This window comes from Urocitellus parryii, chromosome 3 (assembly GCF_045843805.1).
Source record: "Urocitellus parryii isolate mUroPar1 chromosome 3, mUroPar1.hap1, whole genome shotgun sequence".
Classification (NCBI taxonomy): Eukaryota; Metazoa; Chordata; class Mammalia; order Rodentia; family Sciuridae; genus Urocitellus; species Urocitellus parryii.
In genome coordinates this window covers 181,599,941-181,619,531 of record NC_135533.1, presented here as the reverse complement: position 1 = coordinate 181,619,531, position 19,591 = coordinate 181,599,941, and the positions used below count along the sequence as shown (strand labels likewise).

At 40.0% G+C, this 19,591-nt stretch overlaps 1 protein-coding gene across 2 annotated transcripts in view; it reads right to left on the bottom strand.

The window, feature by feature from the left end:
• Nucleotides 1–9,125, bottom strand: part of LOC113194873 (ubiquitin-conjugating enzyme E2 E2) — a 289,096-nt gene extending 279,971 nt beyond the window's left edge. For both annotated transcript variants that reach the window (XM_026406152.2, XM_026406159.2), the window contains exons 1-2: nt 8,987–9,125; nt 2,348–2,531 (exon numbers count right to left, since the gene is read on the bottom strand). In XM_026406152.2, the coding sequence (XP_026261937.1) occupies nt 2,348–2,523 (176 nt within the window). In that variant the 5' untranslated portion in view covers nt 2,524–2,531; nt 8,987–9,125. The remainder of the gene's footprint in view (nt 1–2,347; nt 2,532–8,986) is intronic.
• Between the last annotated feature and the right edge of the window lie 10,466 nt (nt 9,126–19,591).

Genomic DNA, 19,591 nt, shown 5'->3' with positions numbered 1-19,591 from the left:
CACTCTCTCTAAAAAAAAAAAAAAAAAATACTGTAATCTATTATGCTAGGTACTATGGATATAATGGTGAATTTAAAAGATGTGGGTCCCTTGTCCTCATGATTCTCAAGTTTTTTCTAAGTTCTCAGATCTTTACTATTAACTGAATTAGAATAAGGTTGACAAGGGGGAAGATAATGAAGATAATTAAGCTTTTTTTAACTAAAAAGTTTTGCAGTAAAGCAGCCTTTTTATATTTAAAATGAATTAGAGACTAAGTCACTTCATATACTGACACATATAAGCTACCTGAAGACCTTACAGAGGAAAATCATGAACCAGAACTTGAAAATCACAGGTTCACAAGAATGAATCTGTCAGTGGAGGGATTTTTTCAGCCAAGAAGCAACTTGTAAGATACTTCTTACTTTCACAAATGTAATACACTGTTTGCTACTGAGTACCAATTGAGTACTATTCTGGACTCTTTATACACACTATCTCTAAAATAGGTTTTTAATCCCCTATTTAAAGAAGAAAATATCTTCTCTATACATATTTACCTCATGAAATCTATCACTGGGTTTGAATATATAACCTGCATTTTGAATATACTAAAATGAAATAAAAGATGACCCATGTATTTAAAAAGTGCATTCACACATTAAACAATACACCCTCATTTGTAAGCAGAATTTGGTCTTTGATACATCACCCCCCAAAAAATGACTAAGGTATTTGTAGTAATGCTTCCAGTTAGAGAAAAGAGAGATCTTTGTTAATAAGCAGTCACAGGAGAGCAAAGCACAGGCCCATCAAGACTTTACTCCCCACAAACCTGGCCTGCTCACTCTTCCCCTTTTCTGAAAAACTGAAGAGACTTGTGAAAACCCGCATCAGAAGCTGAGGACTGCATATGGTGTCCTCAACTACATGAAGCTGTACAATCTCTATTTGAATATCCTCCTTTCTTTCACCCAAGTCATATTTTTCTCCATTGCTCACCTTTCTTATCCACTCTAGCCTCCGACCCCTCATTTCCTAATAGTAGATTATTTTGCATTGTGACCAAGCAGTAAAAGAATCAGACAGCTGAATTCCCCTGGACTTGTGTTGTGATAGTAAAAACAAACTGAACCCTTTCCCACCCTATCATGTTCCAGTATGGAGGTTTAAAGGCTTAATGTTCAGGGCTATCTGACTTTCACATAATTCCTCCAACAGGTCAGGGATCAGCAACACAGCCCTGGGAAGAAGAAACTGAATTACTTTAGTCCTTTGGAATAGATTTGCTGACTGCTCACGATCACTCCATCTCTCACAAGAGGGACCTGAAAAGGTTCTTCCCAACCCTGTAGATTGACTAAACCAAAGGAAACAAGGTCTTTGATCTTTGGAAAAGGAGTTTTCCCTAATCTCCATTATACAATATCAAATAAAACTATTATTCAATATTCAGACATTAATAGACCTAAAAGTTACATGTTATGGAAAGCTAAATTAACATCTATATACTACTTTTATTCACACTCCCTATATGCTATGAAAAAGGTATTAAAACAAAGTAAAAACACAAAATTACAAGACTCTACTAAATTTAACTTTCAAATTGTTTCCAAGAGGCTCTATATTCTAATAGTATCAAAGCAGATTCCCCTAAGTCCAACAACATGCCAATCATAAAAGATTAAAGTGACAATAGAGATCATTCAAATACTTTACTTTCCAAATCTATTCTCTAGGGGAAAAGAAAATCCGTATCAAGACTGACTCACTGACTAATGTAATGAAACCAAGAATTTGTTGTTCAATTCACACATTTCTGATTTTACCAACAAAGTATAGTAGAAAACACATTCCCAGACTTTATTTTACTTTTTATTTTGAGATAAGGTCTCACTAAATTGTTTAGGGCCTGGCTAAATTGCTGAGGCTGGCCTTGAACTTGAGATCCTCCTATTTCAGCTTCCTGAACTGCTGGGATTAAGGTGAGCACCACCGTACCCAGCTCAATAGATTCTCAATCTTTATTCTGTATTACTGAACAGGAAAATTTAAAAAAAAAAAAAAAGTATTTTTTGGTTATAAATCAAACAATCATATTTTACACACATGACCTAATAAGATAAAGTACACATAAACACACTATGAATATGTATTTTATAAATGTCATGCTGTTTGCTGTTTAACAAACTTTAAAAATTTGTCCACAACTGAAACCATATAAAAAATATAATCTTGAATGCAAAAGAAAATCCATGAGTTTCATGGCACACAACCCGGGGTGGGGGAATGAAATGCATTTTTCAAAAACAGACTTTATAAATTGATACCAAAAATTAAACAGTTAAAAAAAAAAATCAGGTACCTTTTAGCACTAGTTGACAATTTAGCAGCTGTTTTGCTGGATATTTTTCCCTCCTTTTTCTTGGGCTGAACTTGCTCTCTTTCTGGTTCTTGCTGAACACTTTCACGTTGGTCTCCATCAGAACTTCCTCCACTAGTACTTGGACTGTCATCAACTCTCTGTGCCTCCGTGGACATTTTAGATTCTAGATTCAAAAATCAAAAATCATTTAATCAGCTGTGGGTACCTCCAGAATGGAGAGAAAGTGAGTCTAAAAACAGAACAAGTAAAACTCAGTAGTTGTATAAAATAGAAATGGTTTACAAAACAGCTCTGGGAGTTGCCAAAACTTTTCCTTCATCCATTCATGCAAAATTTACACAAAAATATTCATAGCAATACTACTCACAATAGACACCAAGAAGAAGTAATTCAAATGTACACTAATTACGAATGGATAGTCAAAAAGTGGTATGTCTACCTAACAGAATAATACTTAGCCATAAAAAGGAATTAAGTATAGCATCTATATGCTACAAAGATGAACCCTGAATCACTATACCAAGTGAAAGAAGCTAGTCACAAAGGACCACAAACTGTACAATTCCATTTATATGAAATGTCCAGAATAGGTAAATCCATAGAGACATACAAAGAGACTAGGAATGAGAAAAGAAAGGAGAACCACTGATAATGGCTATGAAGTTTCCTTTGGGGATGATAAAAATGTTCTTAATGGTGATAGTGCACAACTCTATAAATATTCTAAAAACGAAACAGTTATATATTTTAAAAGGGTGAATTTGGAGCTGGAGGTGTAACACAGTAGAGAGCATGTTTAGCATGCAAAAGGCCCAGGGTTCCAATTCCCAGCACACAAAAAAAAAAATTTTTAAAAATGGTGGGGTGTATCTGACAGTATGTGAATCACTTATCAATTGAGATGTTAAAAGGAAAAAGAAGAGGGGAAGGGTTGAGGGCCTAATCTCTTCCAGGCACTGTGCTAAACCTTTGTACCCACTTGTAAGAAATATGAACTAGTAAGTAAACCAACTTGCTAAGTGCCATAACAGCAATTAGTATAAATAGCCACAGGAACAGAGAAATGGGGAGGACACTTCCACATCCGTATCAAATCACTACATCCTCAGGGTTGAGCTAAAGTAAAAATTCTCTAAACTAGTAAATTGTTAAGTAATCTCTGTGTTAATAGAACACAGAGGCTTGCATGATTCTAAATAAATACTGAACCATATGATGGTATCAACACTCATCCAGCCAAATACTAGTCAACTGTTTCATAAGGGCTAAGAATTGTATTGAGACACTGAAGAATTTTTTGTTTTTTCACAAAACATTCCCTCAAAAATATAGTCAACAAATTCCTTTTGAAAAAGATACTTCCGATTACTCTTAATCAAATTAAGACTTGAAATAAAACCGTTCCTGACATGATCAAGAATAAGAGTGGGTAAAAAAAAGATAACCTCAAATAAAGCACAGTTTATTATTATACCTAATCCAAATGGACAGCTAGTTGACACTGATGAACATCCATCATCAAATATTTAACTTGCAGCTTGCTCAAAACCAAGGAGATTTTATAATAGAGACCTTTCATGGATTGTAATTTTTATAGTAAGACAAACTAAAAAGGACTGCAAAAGACTGGAAAAACCAGAAAGCAAAGAGAGGTTAAAAGTCAACAGAAAATATCAAATGCCTTTACAGAGACACCACACACACCACACACACACAATCACCACCACCACCGTACCACCTTCAACCCTTACAGCTCCCTTCCCCTGTGTCAAACAAAAAAAGGTCTGCCCAAACAGCTCTGAAACACACTGACAGGAAATCTACTTTTCTACTTGTTCTGTAAATGGAGAGCATCAGTCTCCACAGCTATGACATCTTTTATGAGCACTAAAGTCACTTAATAGAATACTGAAATTTTATATCAGTATGTTTCATGTCTAGCTCTAAAAGTCCAAATATATTTCTTGCCCTTCTTTTCATTTTTATTTCACTTTAAATTATCATTTTTAGACTTAAGATTGGTTCTTTGTTTTTTTCAGTTTATTTCTCTCAGTTAAAATATATCAAAAGTTTAGGGATGAGGATGTAACTCAGTGGTTGAACACTTGCCTATCATGCTTGAGGCCCTGGACTCAATCCTCAGTGAGGGGGTAGGGAGATATATGGGTGTATGTATTTCTCTCTCTTACACACACACACACACACACACACACACACACACACACACACACCAAAAGCTCAAAACCTTATAAGTATGTACACAATAGCATGTTAAAGCAGATGCGCATGGGAGTGAGAAAGAGAACAATTCTCACAGAATGGTGTTCAGATCTAGAAAAAATGCTGCCAACAGTATTTTAAGAAATGTGACATGAGAAATCATTTCATACATTTTAAACCAGAGGTAATCCATTATATGACAAATACATGAAAATCCAAAAGTTCTCTTATGCTGAAGCTGAAGCTTTAGTTTAAAAAAACTACAATTTAATAAACTATGCCTAGATGCCATATGTTATAAAGCTACACATTCTTCTCAATATTCTTATGTGCATTTACATACTATTTAATAATGTCATGATTATATAATTACATCAAAATTACTCAATGATGTAATGCCCATAATCTGAAATCAAAATTTCAGAAATTACTCCAAAAAATCAGAAAAAAAATTAAGTAAAAACTAGGCTCTCCAGGGAGTTATTAAGTTAAAGGGTTGGGGATGTAGCTCAGTGATAAAGCACTGGCCTAACATGCACATGGAACTGGGTTCCTTCCCCAGCACACACACACAAAAGCCCACTCTTATTAAGCATGCTCAAACAGAGGCATGATTTCTAAAGTTGCACAATTTTTAAAAAGTACTTCCATTTTTTATCTCATACATACCTTTTTTTCTTTGTTTTTTGGTACTAGGGATTGAACTCAGGGGCACTTCCCACTGAACCACATCCCCAGTCCTTTGTATTTTTTTATTTGGAAATAGGGTCTCATTAAATTGTTTAAGGCTGGCTTTGAATTTGTGATCCGCCTGCCTCAGACTTCAGAGCTGCTGGGATTGCAGGCATGCACCACTGCATCTGGCTATTTCATACAATTCTTAACATAACAAATGATAAATTCATCTGAAGTCACTGAAAAACACTATAAAAACTTTTAGAAATAAAGTTTTCATATCTTAAACTATCAAACTATCAGAGGAACCTGGCATGGTGGCACACACCTATAATCCCAGAGACTAAGGCTCAGCAGGAGGAGGCTGAAGCAGGAGGATCAGAAGTTCAAGGCCAGCCTAGGTAAATTAGTGAAACCCTTTCTCAAAATAAAAACTAAAAAGGGCTGGGAATGTGACTCAGTAATTGACTGCCCCTGGGTTTAATCCCTAGCACCAAAAACAAATCCAAAAACAAACAAACAGAATAAGGGGGGGAAGAGGATATAGCTCAGATGGTAGAGTGCTTGCCTTGCATGCACATGGCCCTGGGTTCAATCCCCAGCACCAAAAAAAAAAAAAAAAAAAAGAAGGGGAATTTCTGCTGGGTTTTGTTTTTTTTGTTTTTGTTTTTGTTTTTTTTTTAAATGCCTGATTATAGAAAAAGCAAGGGAAAAATGATTGTAGTAATCAGGCATAATTAATCTTTTTGAAGCAAAAGTAGTCTATAAATCTTTTTTTTTTTTTTTCCTGCCCCAGTACTAGGGATTGAATCCAGGGCCTTACACTAACTAGGCAAACATTCTTCCACTAAGCAACATCACCAGCCCTTTCCTCCTATTTTATTTCAATACAATGTTTCACTAAATTGTCAAAGTTGGCCTCAAATTTTTGACCATCCTGCCTCAACCTCTGGAGGAGCTGGGATTACAAACATGTGCCACCATACCAGGCTATGAATCATTTTAATTAGTTTTAAGTATTAAGTTGGTGTCTTATTTCTCTAACACAAAAACGAATAAAAATTCCTGAATTAAAACTTATCAAATATTATCTTCTAAATTAACATTTTGAAATTAATTCCTAGGGACTGGAGTTGTGGCTCAGTAGTAGAGCACGTGCCTAACATGTGTGAGGCACTGTGTTGGATTCTCAGCACCACATAGAAATGGTAAAATTAGTCAAATAAAACTCCATCAACAATTAAAAACAAAAAAGTTAAAAAAAATTAATTCCTAAATAGCTAAGTTGATCCAATCATCTAATCTATAGAGAAGATAAATTCCTGGGTTATAAACACAGATATATTCTCCAGTGATAGTTTCAAAGCCACAAATAAATACTTTTATTTCATACTCAACATAAAACTTGGTTTCTAAACATAAAATAATAAGATAGATCTTCCTAAAACAGTATAATATTTAAGATTTAATGGAAGAAATGATTTACAGTAGAAGGGGTAGAGAGAGAAAAGGGGAGGGGAGGGGAGGGGGGATAGTAGACAATAGGACAGACAGCAGAATACATCAGACACTAGAAAGGCAATGTCAATCAATGGAAGGGTAACTGATGTGATACAGCAATCTGTATACGGGGTAAAAGCGGGAGTTCATAATCCACTTGAATCAAACCATGTAATACGATGTATTAAGAACTATGTAATGTTATGAACGACCAATAAAAAAAAAAAAAAAAAAGATTTAAATATTATTCTTTCTTCCAACACAAATCACCCAGGCTTGTATTAGCCTGGTACTCTATGCTGTAATTACATTAGCAACATAGAATAAATGAAATTCATGTTTCATAAAAATGAAATGATTTGGCTATAATAATTACTGATAACATAAAAGCAACAATATTCATTCCTTAAGTCCACATTACTATATAAATAAGCCTTATGATCATATCACAGGATAAAATGGCAAAACCAAGGGTTCATTGGAGCTTTTATAACAGGAAAACGTTTCATACTATCATCTGTGCCTTCCAGTCTTCCTACTCATCTTTTTAAACTTCTATACAATGTAAAATAATTTACATTTATGCACAATATTTATCAATATTCAGCTTTTAACCTAACTGTAAAGATAAGGTGGGGGGTCGGCTGGGCTTATAGCTCACTGGTAGAGTGTTTGCCTATTGCCTATCATGTGCAAAGCCTGGGTTCAATCCCTAGCACAGGAAAAAAAAAAAAAAAGATATATTTATTCAGGAAATAATAATAGACCACCAGATTTGGGGGTGAAGTATATACTGTGTCCTAGGGGAGAAAGAAAAGGGCATGACATTTTATGAAAACACTCAGTTGTCATCATCAGCCCACATATGAAACTCCAAAGAACCAAGTAGCATTCAAACTATCTCAGGAAAGACAAATATTTAGATTCCGCAGGTCCAGACTCAATGATCACATATTCAGAAACATACTTTTCAAAAAATCAGGAATTTAAAACTAAGAAGAGCTTAAAATCTTTCGGAACCACAAGATAATATAAGGATAAGTCCCAGTACTTCCTTTTGTACTTTTAAATAAAAATATTTGAGTTGACGCTAAGGGAATATACAATACAAAAAGATGAATCTTGAAAACATGTAAATGGGTCTAGCAGCTACCAAGCACAGGATGATGTCTTTCTAAACCGGCCTTAATTTCCTTTAGGGAAGATGGATTGGACATTTCTGGTTGGTCGTGGGGTGGAGGGTGGGGGGTGCACAAGAAGCCACGCTTTATCTTCATTAGAAATGGTAAAGGGCAAAAGGATCAAAACCTTATGAGAGAAGAGAGGGAAGGGGGGGGGGGTGGAGAACAGAGGGAATCCAGTTTCAAATCAGGCCAGTGGGGGCTGCAGAGAAGAATCCAGAGAAAAATGGGTTTCAGATCCAAACTGTGACAAGCACCAGGCATCACAAAAGACCAATACAACACACACCCCACGCCAGGGCACACATAAATACACCCCACAAGGTCTTCTGTGGGCGGGCTACCGGGTGCAGCGACAGTGGAAGCAGACCCTGCACTCGCCCGGAGAGACACCATGTGCAGCAATTATGCAATTAGGGAAAATCGCAAAGGATCAACCCGGGCACTTTGCACCGTGACATTTATCCTGTACTTTTGCAAAGACTTAGTTCCAGGATGCGGCTGGGAGAGGGAAGGGGCTAGGAGGGTGAAGAAGCTTGGGGAACTGAGAACGGAAGGGGGTAGAAGAAGGACAGGGAGGGACGAGGCAGAAGGGGGGGGGAGGATGGGAAAGAGGGGGAGGGGTAGAAAAGGCGAGAAACGGGGGCAGAAGGCTCTCGGGAGGGGGCGCAGGGAACGGGGCACGCGGGGGAGCGGGGAAGGCGAGAACTAGGGCGCGAGCCGTGTGAGCAGAGACCTGCGGCGTGGAGAGGAGGTTGGGAAAGTGGGGAGGACGTCCGCGAGAGAGAGGACGCCCGAGGCGGGGGCACCGGTGCGGCCCGGGAGAATACCTGAGGAAAGGGTGTCCGCGCAGGTCGCGGACTCGAGACGAAGCCAGAGGACGGAGGGCTGCCCAGGTGCGAGGGGGGCGGAGGACTGGGGAGGCCCGGGGACGGGATGTCCCTCACAGACCGTCTAGTCACCGAGAGCCGGACCCACGCACCACGCACCCGACCGCCCGGCCACGCCTGTCCCCGCCGCGCTCGTGCTCGCCCGGACTCACCCTCAGCGCCACCGCAGCCACCTCCGGCCGTTCCAGCTCCGGCCCCCGAGGCTGCTGCCCACAGTTGCCGCTGTGGCCGCCCCTGAGTCCTGGAAAGTGAATCCACCACCTCCGGAGCCGCCGCCGCCGCCCGCCCGTCCGCGCGCGCGCCCTCGAGTGCGCGCGCCCGCCCGCCCGCCCGGGAGAGACCGCGAGAGCGCGAGCCCCACGTCGGCCGTGCGGCGCCGCGCGCTCCCCCTCCCCCCCTTCGCCCCTCCTCCGCCGGCGCGCGGCCGCGAGGGGGCGGGGGCGGGAGCGCGCACAGGCGGGCTGCCCCGCGGGCCAGGCGAGGGGGCGGGGTGGCAGCGCGGAAAAAGTAAAGTGACAGCTGAGTCCCGCGCGCCGGTCTGGTGGTGTGGGCGTGGGCTAGGGCCGTCCCACGAGAAAGGAAAGTCAGGGACGGAGAAGTCGGGGAAACCGAGGCTGACCGGGTGGTTTGAGGGGAGGAGACGCGGGACCTTGACGGGCACGCGCGTTAAAGGGAAACACCGGCTAGGGGGGTGGGGGATTGCCCCAAAGAAGGTGCAGGGAGCGACGGGTGGGGTACCCAGCGAGGCCTTTTACCCAGTCCATTGACTCAGAGGCTTCGCAAAGTAGCTGCAGTGACAGACCCTGTAGACGCTGTAACTCAAACTCCTGGTGCCCACAAGCATTCAAGATAGGAAAACTTCCCAGTTTAAGCCTGACCCCATACAGGAAGATCCTTCTCCTTTTTGGCTCAAGCTGACCCGTAGTGCTCACCAGCCTTTAACTAGGAGTTGCATACCCATTTGCCCTGGAATACTGGGGACAGGAGTAGGGACACAGAGCTGCAGCACTCAGAACAAGTGAGAAGCTGCCTCCGTGCCCCACTGAAAAGTGTGCAACCAGGAGTAGTGGAATTGCCTGAGGGAACATTAGGTTTCCCAATCATTTTTGCCCCGTATAACTCCCATAAAAGTGGTTATTTTTTATAAAGAACTGCATGCTTGCAAACCCAGCTCCCACCAAATTTCCCCAGGTCCTCCTACCAACGGAGTGCTGTTACTGCTCCTAAACTTACAAGGATAGACTTTAAGAGCCCCGGTGGTGGCGGGGAGAGTTGTTCTGCCCACACACTGTAGAAGACAGACCCTCCCCCACCCCAAACATACACACACCCAAGGCAAGAGACAGATCTAGTCACCTGAACACAACCTAGCCAGATGCACAATTAGGTGAGGAAAACCAGCCTACCTGGTGCCAAGCATTGGGCAATGAGCAGAGTGCAGAGCAACCCAAGCAGCCTAAAGAAATCAGTGCAATAAGATGACCAAGTCAAGAACCATGCATGTATCTAGAACTGAAAATTCTTTCATTGAATTTCTTCCTCAAGAATGGACTACTATAACATCCCTGAAAACTAGCCTATGTATATCACCACCAAGCAAAACTGAGAGCACTGTTACGTGTCACTCAAGGATATCAATAGGTTCCATTGCCCTTGAACTCTAAAATATATATTGGAGAATTGGAAATTAGCATATCCTATGCTTGTATATTTATATCAAAATGAATTCTACTGTCATGTACAACTAAAAAGAACCCATAAAAAAGAAATGAGAATAACTTTGGCTTGTCAATTATCAATGTGTAACTGTCACATGTTGCAATATATTAGTGGTGACAATGTAATAAACTAGTAGGAAAAACTGGTATAAAATACATTATATTTCCCAGGCACAGTGGTGCACACCTGTAATCCCAGAGACTCCGGAAGCTGATGCAGGAGGATCCTGAGCTTGAAAGCCAGGCTCAGCAACTTAGTGAAGCCCTAAGTAACTTATCAAGACCCTGCCTCAAAATAAAAAATAAAAGGGACTGGTATGTGGCTCAGTGGCATCATATTTGATTTTTAATATTTACAATATGACCAAATACAGCATTTCATAGAAAGCCTAAAATGTGTGCATAATTTATCTTATGAAACCTTTATATACCACTATTTTCATCTTACTGATTATGTTTCAAGAATACAGAAATCAAATCCATGTGCTTTGCAACTCATTGGGGTTTTGGGGTTTTGTTTTTATTTTTATTTTGGGGTGTTGTTTGTGTTCATTTAATGTTTGTTTGTTTTAGTGGTTGCTGGGGATTGAACCCAGGACCTTAGCCATGCTGAGCATATTTATACTATCTCTGAGCTACCCCCACCCCCAGAAGGCTCCCATTTCTTATGCTTTTCTCCAAATAAACTACTACTGTCTATTCTTCTGTATATATCCTGTTGGGGTTTGTTTGTTTATAATGAATGTTTTATAACTAAGTACTCTTCTGTTACAGAAAGAATCAAAATTATTTTTTTATCCTTAGTCATTGGCAACTGGGCCAGGGATGCAGCAGTGTCAACTTCCATTGTTGTAGAAATGATTGAAAGAAGTTTCACTGCTTTGATTGCTAAAACTGGTTGCAACAATACTTCATTTGTCTACAGATGTTTTATCCACTATTTACTACTTACTTCAAAAAAGCATAGTAGGAACCAGTTACCCTTTTCATTCTTTTAAGAAATATTGAGTAGCAGACACTCAATGTTATATTGAGTCTAGATCATAGGGGTATAACTTCAAATAACAGACTAACATCTGGGGCTGGTGTTGTAGCTCAAGGGCAGAGTGCTTGCCTAGCATGTATGAGGCACTGGGTTGGATCCTCAGCACCACATAAAAATAAATAAATAAAGATATTGTGTCCATCTGCAACTAAAATAATTTAAGAAAAGAGAGAAAGAAACATCTCTGTCTTCACAGAGCTTCCCTATTCCTGATCCTTCTCTTTTACACAACCTACATCCAATTTATCAGCAAATTCTGTTGACTTTGTTTTTGAAAATACATCCTTAGATTGTCCACTCCTTCCAACTATCCTCCCATGGCTAATGCCCTGGTCCAAGCCATCATCATCTCTCAATAACAGTCTCTTATCTGATCTGTCTATATCCCCTGATCCACCTGCCATGCCATCCCTAACACAGACAGATAGACTGAGACAGACAGACAGACACACACACACACACACACACACACACACACAGTATGAGTGGATTGGTTTTTTGTTTGTTTGTTTGTTTGTTTAACATAGGTTAGATTATGTCTCTTCTCAAAAACTCCTGATGATTTTGCCTCCTAAAACAACAGCCAAAGTTCTTACAATGGCTATCTGCCTGCATGATATATCTCCTACCTGCAACCAGGATCCCTCTGGCCTCATGTTCCAGCCTACTAGCCTTACTGTTATAGAAAATGCCAAGCATTCCTCAGCCTCAAGACTTTGATCTTTACTATTTCCTATCTCTAGAACATCCTGCCCCTCCCACAGAAATCTCTGTTCTTCTTCTTTGCTTTATTTTTCTCATGATTATTAATCAATAATTTTTGATCATGTCATGATCCATAATTTTTATTGATAATAATTTTCATGATTATGACATAATTTTTACTTATCTGTTTCCTTAAGTTTCCTGCCTCTTCCCTTTCTTTCTTTCTCAGCCCACCTCCCCCCACCCTTACCCCCACATACACATAAGCAGCTAGGGGTTCATTGCTATATATTCAATAAATACTAGTTGACTGAATGAAATTGACTTCTTTCAGTTGATGACATGATAGACATTGTTTAAATTTCTTCAATAATAATTAGCATAGGGCCTGGGGTTTTGGCTCAGAGGTAGAGCACTTGCCTAGCATGCGTGAGACACTGGGTTTGATCCTCAGCAAATAAGTAGTTATTGTGTCCACCTATAACTAAAAAATAAATATTAAAAAATAGCACATACTGTGTTCTTAATTTGTACCAGGCAAAGTTCTAACCACTTCACATGTACTAAGTCCCAAACATAGCACGGGATGGTTTCATTCAATCAAACCCATTGTATAAATGAAAACACTAGAGATGAGAGCGCTGAGGTACAGAGGGATTAAGTTCTTATGCACAGTCACACAGCTAGAGAGAAGCAGAGGTGGGATTTGAAATCAGAAGTTTGGCTCTAGAGTCTTCGAACTTCAGGACATTCACCAAAAGGCCAGTGTTAGCAACACAGATTTTTAAATTTGATTTTCTCAGTTCCTGTCCTCTGAGAACTCAAACTTAGTCTCCAAGACAAATAGCCCACCACTCTTTTATTTCCTGCACTGGTCCATTAATCAGTCATCATGAACTTACTTTCTCCTTTCCTATGTTTCTTATTTCCGAACTTTGAGGCAGAGGCTACATTTCCCTTTTAGATTTGGCAAATAGTAATGTTTGTTGAAGAGTCCTTCTTATAACTTTGTCACTGCCACCTTCATGAGAAGGTAGTGTCACAATTAATTTTCCAGTTTGTCTGGATGGGTGATAGGAAAAAAAAAAAAAAACTCTTTGGGATAATGGGACTAGATTTCAGCACAAAGCATCATACCTAAAGATCCCTGCTACTTGCTTAGGCAGCTTCATTCTTGTTAGGCACCCAATGATCAGGGGTTATTAAAAGTTAGGATTATACTCCCTGAAAGGAACATGACGTGAACTCAGGTTTTACAAAGATTAGAACCTGAGAGAATAGGAAGGAAAACAATGATCTTTAGCTTAAAGCCTGGCTTGAGGAATAGGCAATAGGCACCTTGTGGTCACCAAGAATGAACATTAAATAGATATTAAATTTAGTTGCATATTAAAGAAGGGCAACACTAATGTGGGAAAATAGAAACTTTCCTTAAAACTGAAATCCTAAGGACCCCATTACCAACTATAGTACTGATATAAAGGTACATACCAGGTGCCTAAAATGTATTTGTTGCAAAAATGAATAAATAAATACATTTCTAACAGGGAATGAAAGAGTACCAAAGACTAATTCCCCTGACTTCCCCCTTGGTCAGGGACTGCTACACAGGCCACTTTCTGTGATTGCATATGTTGTACATTACAAAATGTCAGATTCCATTTATATAAATTAAGATGTGAACACAGAAGTTTGGCTGCTTCTCCCACCCCTAGTCCATGCCCAAACACAGTAGTCAGTCTTCAGGATGGCCCCAATGATTCGCACCTCTTGGTATTCACATCTTATGTATTCCCCTTCAACTAGAGTTGTGTTAACTCAAAGAAATGATGTGTTACTTACGAGGTCAGTTTGTGAAATACATTAAGTTCAGGGTGCATTGGCACACTCCTGAAGTTCCAGCTACTTGGAAGGCTGAGGCATGAGGATCACTTGAACCCAGAAGTTTGAGACCAACCTGGGAAATTGTAGTAAGACCTCTGTCTCAAAAAAAAAAAAAAAAAAAAAAAAATAGCACTTTCAGTGTGGTTATATGTATATTCTCTCTCTTTGCTCATTTTGGTGGAAACTACTTGCCATATTGTGAGTCACTCAATAGAGAGGCCATTGTAGCTAGAAACTGAAGTTTCCTGGAAACATCCATACAAGCAAGTACAGAAGCAGATCCTTCAGCTTTAGTTAAGCCTTAGGACAGTGAAGCCCTGATCAACATCTTATCTGGAACCTCATGAAAGACCTTAAGCCAGGGACACCCAGCTAAGCCACCCCTGAACCTTGAGAAAAAAAAATGTTTGTTGTTTTCAGCCACCAAGTTTTGAAGGTAATTTGTTATGCAGCAATAGATGATTGATACACCATGCTGTCTGCTTTCTAATGACAACATTCTCCTCTTCCCATCTCCCCTATACATCAAGGATGCTGCAGCTGTGGTGGTTCCTTCAGGGCAAGGAGTTATACTCATCCCTAAAACAGGTTACTACATTCAACTTCCCAGAAACGCAGAGGGGCTTAAGTAGGTGCTGAGATGTGGGTAAGGGTTCTCAGAGAAAGCAAGGACAGGTGTGGAGAAAAAGAAAATTGGTTCAAAAGGGCCATCTTTAGACAACCCATGAGTTAAGAAAGTAAAAATCGGCTCTGAAAGAGATCATTAGAACAGAAATGAAAGAATAATGGCATTAAAGAGTCAGAGATTTGCTGAGCGATGATATTGTGGATGATGCAGAGATGCTTTGGAACAGGGCTGTCTAGAACCATGATCAGGCTCTACTGAAATCCTTCTTTGCTATGTGATCCTGAGCCAGTATCTTGACTTAGTACCTCCTGTTCTTCCCCTGAAGATGGGCCTTATTTTTCAGGGGAGACTTGGTTATCTCCATGTCTTTGTTTAGTACAAAGAGAAGTCACCCCATAAAGGTGGGTCAAATGAATTAATGTACCTGCCTTTACACCTGCCCTTTCCCTAAATTATAGAACTCTAAGAGGTGGGTATCACTGTTTCAGGTCATTCATATCAACAGCCATTTCCAAGAATACACAAGCTCTTAACTCTTTCTAAGTATATATTAAAAATTGCTGCCCAGTACTTCATGACCACTTTGGCCCAGTCTGAAGGTTCCATGAAGAAAATTCATGGAATTCTTACATATGGTCAAATGAAAAAAGATCCTGTTAGCTGACTTCATCTTATTGCTTTTATTTGCCTCTGCATTTACCTTAGTAGTACCTTCTAAACTTGTAAATGCATGGTTTTTTTTTTCTAGGACTGAATATTGAATCCAGGGTCTTGTGTATATTAGGTAAGTGCTTTACCACTGAAATTCTTTCTCAGTCCTTTTTTAAAATTTTATTTTACTTATTTATTTGGTACTGGGGTTTGAACTCAGAGGTGCTTTACCGCATCTTATTTTACTTTATTTTATTTATGTATTTGGTACTGGGGTTTGAACTCAGAGGTGCTTAGCCACATCTCCAGTCCTTTCTTATATCTTATTTAGAGACAGGGTCTCGCTAAGTTGCTTAGGACCTTGATAAATTGCTGAGGCTGGCTTTGAACTTGGCAATTCTCTTGCCTCAGCCTCCTGAGTCACTGGGATTAAAGGGCACAGCACTAGCTAAAATTTTATTTTGCAGCAGGGTCTCTCAAACTTGCCATCCTCTTACCTCAACCTCCAGAGTAGTTGGGATTACAGGCATGTGCTACCATACCTGGTGGAAAGTGCACAATGTTTTAATGACAGCTTTACTGAGTTATAATTCACAGACCATACAATTTACCAGTTTAGGATAAAGAAAAGATATATATTTTTTATTCAACCATGTAGAAGAATGAGATCATGTTATTTGCAGAAAAAATGAGAAAACTGGAGGTCATCATGTTAACATGTTAGACATGGAAAGACAAGTATTGCATGTTTTCTCTCATATGTGGAGGGAGGAGGAGCTATTAGAGGAAGAGGATCTTAGGGAAAAGGGGAGAGAGAGAGAGGGCATAACAGGGTAAGTAGGGATGGATATGATTAAAATGCAAAGTATGCATTTTTGGAAATGTCACAATCAAACCCAGTAACTGTACAAATAATACGAGTTAATATTTATAATGCAAAAATAAAGTACATAATGCAGAAATTTTTCATACACTTACATATTCAGAGGTAGGTACAACTTTTGTGAATGGAGAAAAACAAAGTCTCTTCTATTTTCTTTCACTTCTTGTCTTAGTCTGTTATATTTTTCTCTTGACCAGGATTTACGGCAAGGACACTGTATATAAACCATTTGTTTGGGCTTGCTGGGATTAACATGAAAATCAGAGTCAAATGAAAAGATGTCATCATCAGAGTCACCAAGTGTCAAGGCCCGCAGTTGGTGATTTGTCTTATTAGGCTGGCCCCTTTCAGTCTGTGTTCTCTTACACCAGCATCTCCTTTGCATCAGTTGGTCCTCCTGGAGGCAGGCACCAGGATGAAGTTAGAAGACCCAAGAGATTTATCTACCATGTATTTGAAAGATAAAGAAGAAAAGGAACAAGAATAGGCAGGGAAATCCTTCAGGCTATAATGCAGTTTTGATAGGAGAGATGGTAGGAAGGAAGAATGGTTAGAAAGAGGCTCACACTGAAGTGCAGCTCTGAGGAGGTCCAGGAGGTCCCATCCAGTCTCGTAGAAAGTTTCAGTGAAAAGATTGCCATAAACATTCTGCAGTAGTTGCTGGATTCCAGTCTCCAACATGCTCCAGCCTTTGCTGGAAGTGCATGTCCTTGGATTCAAAAGCAAAGATGGGTCCTCAAGGCACTTAGAGCTGGCCCCAGCAGCTGACTGGATACCTCGAAACTCATAGAAAGTTCTTTTTTGAGGAGCAACCTCGACCATGCCTCTCCATAGCTGGTGTGTTTTAACCGAGGCTACAAGCTTTGAGCTTTTTTGATCATAACTGCTATCCTGCCCTTAGTTCTTTCATTTGTCTAAAAGTTGATGTGTTCAAAACTGTGTTGTGCTCAACTGGGTTCTTCTTTGGAGGCTTCAGGTTAGAGTAAGTGTTAGCTTTCTTATTAATTTCGATTACATCTCTCTTTTTTAAAGGTGAGAGAAAAAGCCCCTACAGTATGTGGTGAAGAACAGAGAAGAATTCAAATAGTAGCCCGATGTGGTGGTGCATAACTGTAACCCCAGAGATTCAGGAGGCTGAGATCAGAGGATTACAAGTTCAAGGCAAGCCTCAACAACTTGGAGAAACATTGTCTCAAAATGAAAAATAAAAAGGACTGGGGATGTAGCTCAGTGGTACAGTGCCCCTGGATTCAATCCCCAGTATCATGGGAAAAAAAAAAAAAAAGTCAAATAGTTGACTCCTTTGCCCTCCTAAGCTGTTCCAAAACTGCATCTCTAAGGAGTTATACATTTCTAAGGAAGGTTAAGATGGAAGTGTTGAGAACAGTTTATCTGTCTGCTTGTTCAGAGTGGAGGGCAGACATATGCTCTCTCCTCCATGTATCTTCAGCTTAACTTTGCCAGTGAGATTGTCCACAAGTTGTTATTAACTCATGAATTAAAGAATATTGATTGACCCACATGGTGTATATATATAAAATATCTTTATGTTGTGTTCATTCAATTTATTATTAATTTGACTATCAAAATTAATAATTAGCATTGAAAGAGTAATAACTGTTTTGGCAAATTGTTACCAGCAATCTGTTGAAAAAAAATTTTTTTTTGGTACCGTGTATTAAATCCAGGGGTGCTTAACCACTAAGCAACATCTCCAATCCTTTTCATATTTTATTTTAAGATGAGATCTCACTAAATTGCTAAGGTTGGCTTTGAACTCATGACCTTCCTGCCTCAGCCTCCTAACCAATGGAATTACAGGTGTGTGCTACTGCACCCACCTAATCTTCGAATTTACCTCTCCGTATTTATGAAGTAGATTTTCATCAGTGAAATCTTATGATAAATAACCAATCACATTGTCACTGCAAAATTACAAGAGTAATTTCAGTTATACTATTTACTAGTATAAACATCATACGAAATTATCTTTTAAAATTCACTCAGGTGAATTAAGCCATTCCCCTCACATAGTTCTTTCCCTTCCCATTTTTTTTTCATCTGTTATTTTTATCTTCCTTTCTCTGCTCTCATCCTGCAGTCATGGAATCATATATGGTATGTGGTGGGGTGGGGGTGGGGGAGACAGATGGGGAAGAGAAGGAGAAAGGGCCACAGCTCTGGGTCTCAACCAAGAATACGTACTGAGGCTGGGAGAACAAGCCTGCAGGGAGGAGTGAGTCTTCAAATGAGGAACCAAGGAGTATCCGGAGAAAAATTGACCTTAACAGAAAAAAGATTGGGAGCCTAGAAGATTTGCTTAAGGATAAGGACCACAGCATTCTGGATAAAGGTAATTTTTATAAAAATTGGTTGCTTCCTGATTATTCCAACCCCAGTAGAAACTTATACTTAAGTCCAAGAAGGAAAAAAAAAAATTCTATGACTAAGAACTAACAGCTCTTTGCCCACAAAATCTACTTGAGAACAGCTGCACCATCTAACAGGAGAAAGGGAGGAAGTCAGGCGTTGTTGAGGGACTCTGACGGAGTGGAAAGTAGCACCAGCAGCTTCAGTGGCTTGGCCCAGAGGTGCAGCTTTTGCACAGGGAGGCACTGATGCAGAGCAGGGATGACATCAGGCCTTTAGCCAGTGGTAGAGAGCACATCACCTCTGGATGGAGGCTCCAGGAAATGCCCTCACTTCTGGGAGCCAGAAGTGGAAGGAAGGAAATGGCTGTGGTCTGAACTCATGAGAGAGCACACCTGGTGAGTCCCAGTGGGATTCTATAGGGACCTCTAACAGAGGGTGATGCTCTGACAATAGTGAAATGACCTTACAGGAAGTTGACTACAGCCTCTGTCTGATGTAGAATTCTTTCCACAAAAATTTGCGTGAATGTCTCCAGTGGCAGGAGCCCTGCCCACTCCTGGTAAACTGCTGACTGAATCTCAAGAAGCTTTGACTTTCTTCACTGCCGAATTGTCTCCCAATCCTTTTCTTGCTCTGCATCTGGGGGTGACAGAACAATGCTAATAGCCCTCTGCAGGAAGGATCTTTCATTATTTAAAAATGGCTAACATGCCCTCTGAGTTGATTCTTCCCTGAAGCAAACATCTCCCTTTTCTTCATTTGTCTCTCAAGTGACATGAGTTTGTGTTCTCTCACCATTAAAGCCACTTTCTTCCAAATGCACTCTAGTTTGTCTATGTTTCCCTTAAAATGTGGTGTCAAGAACCGAAC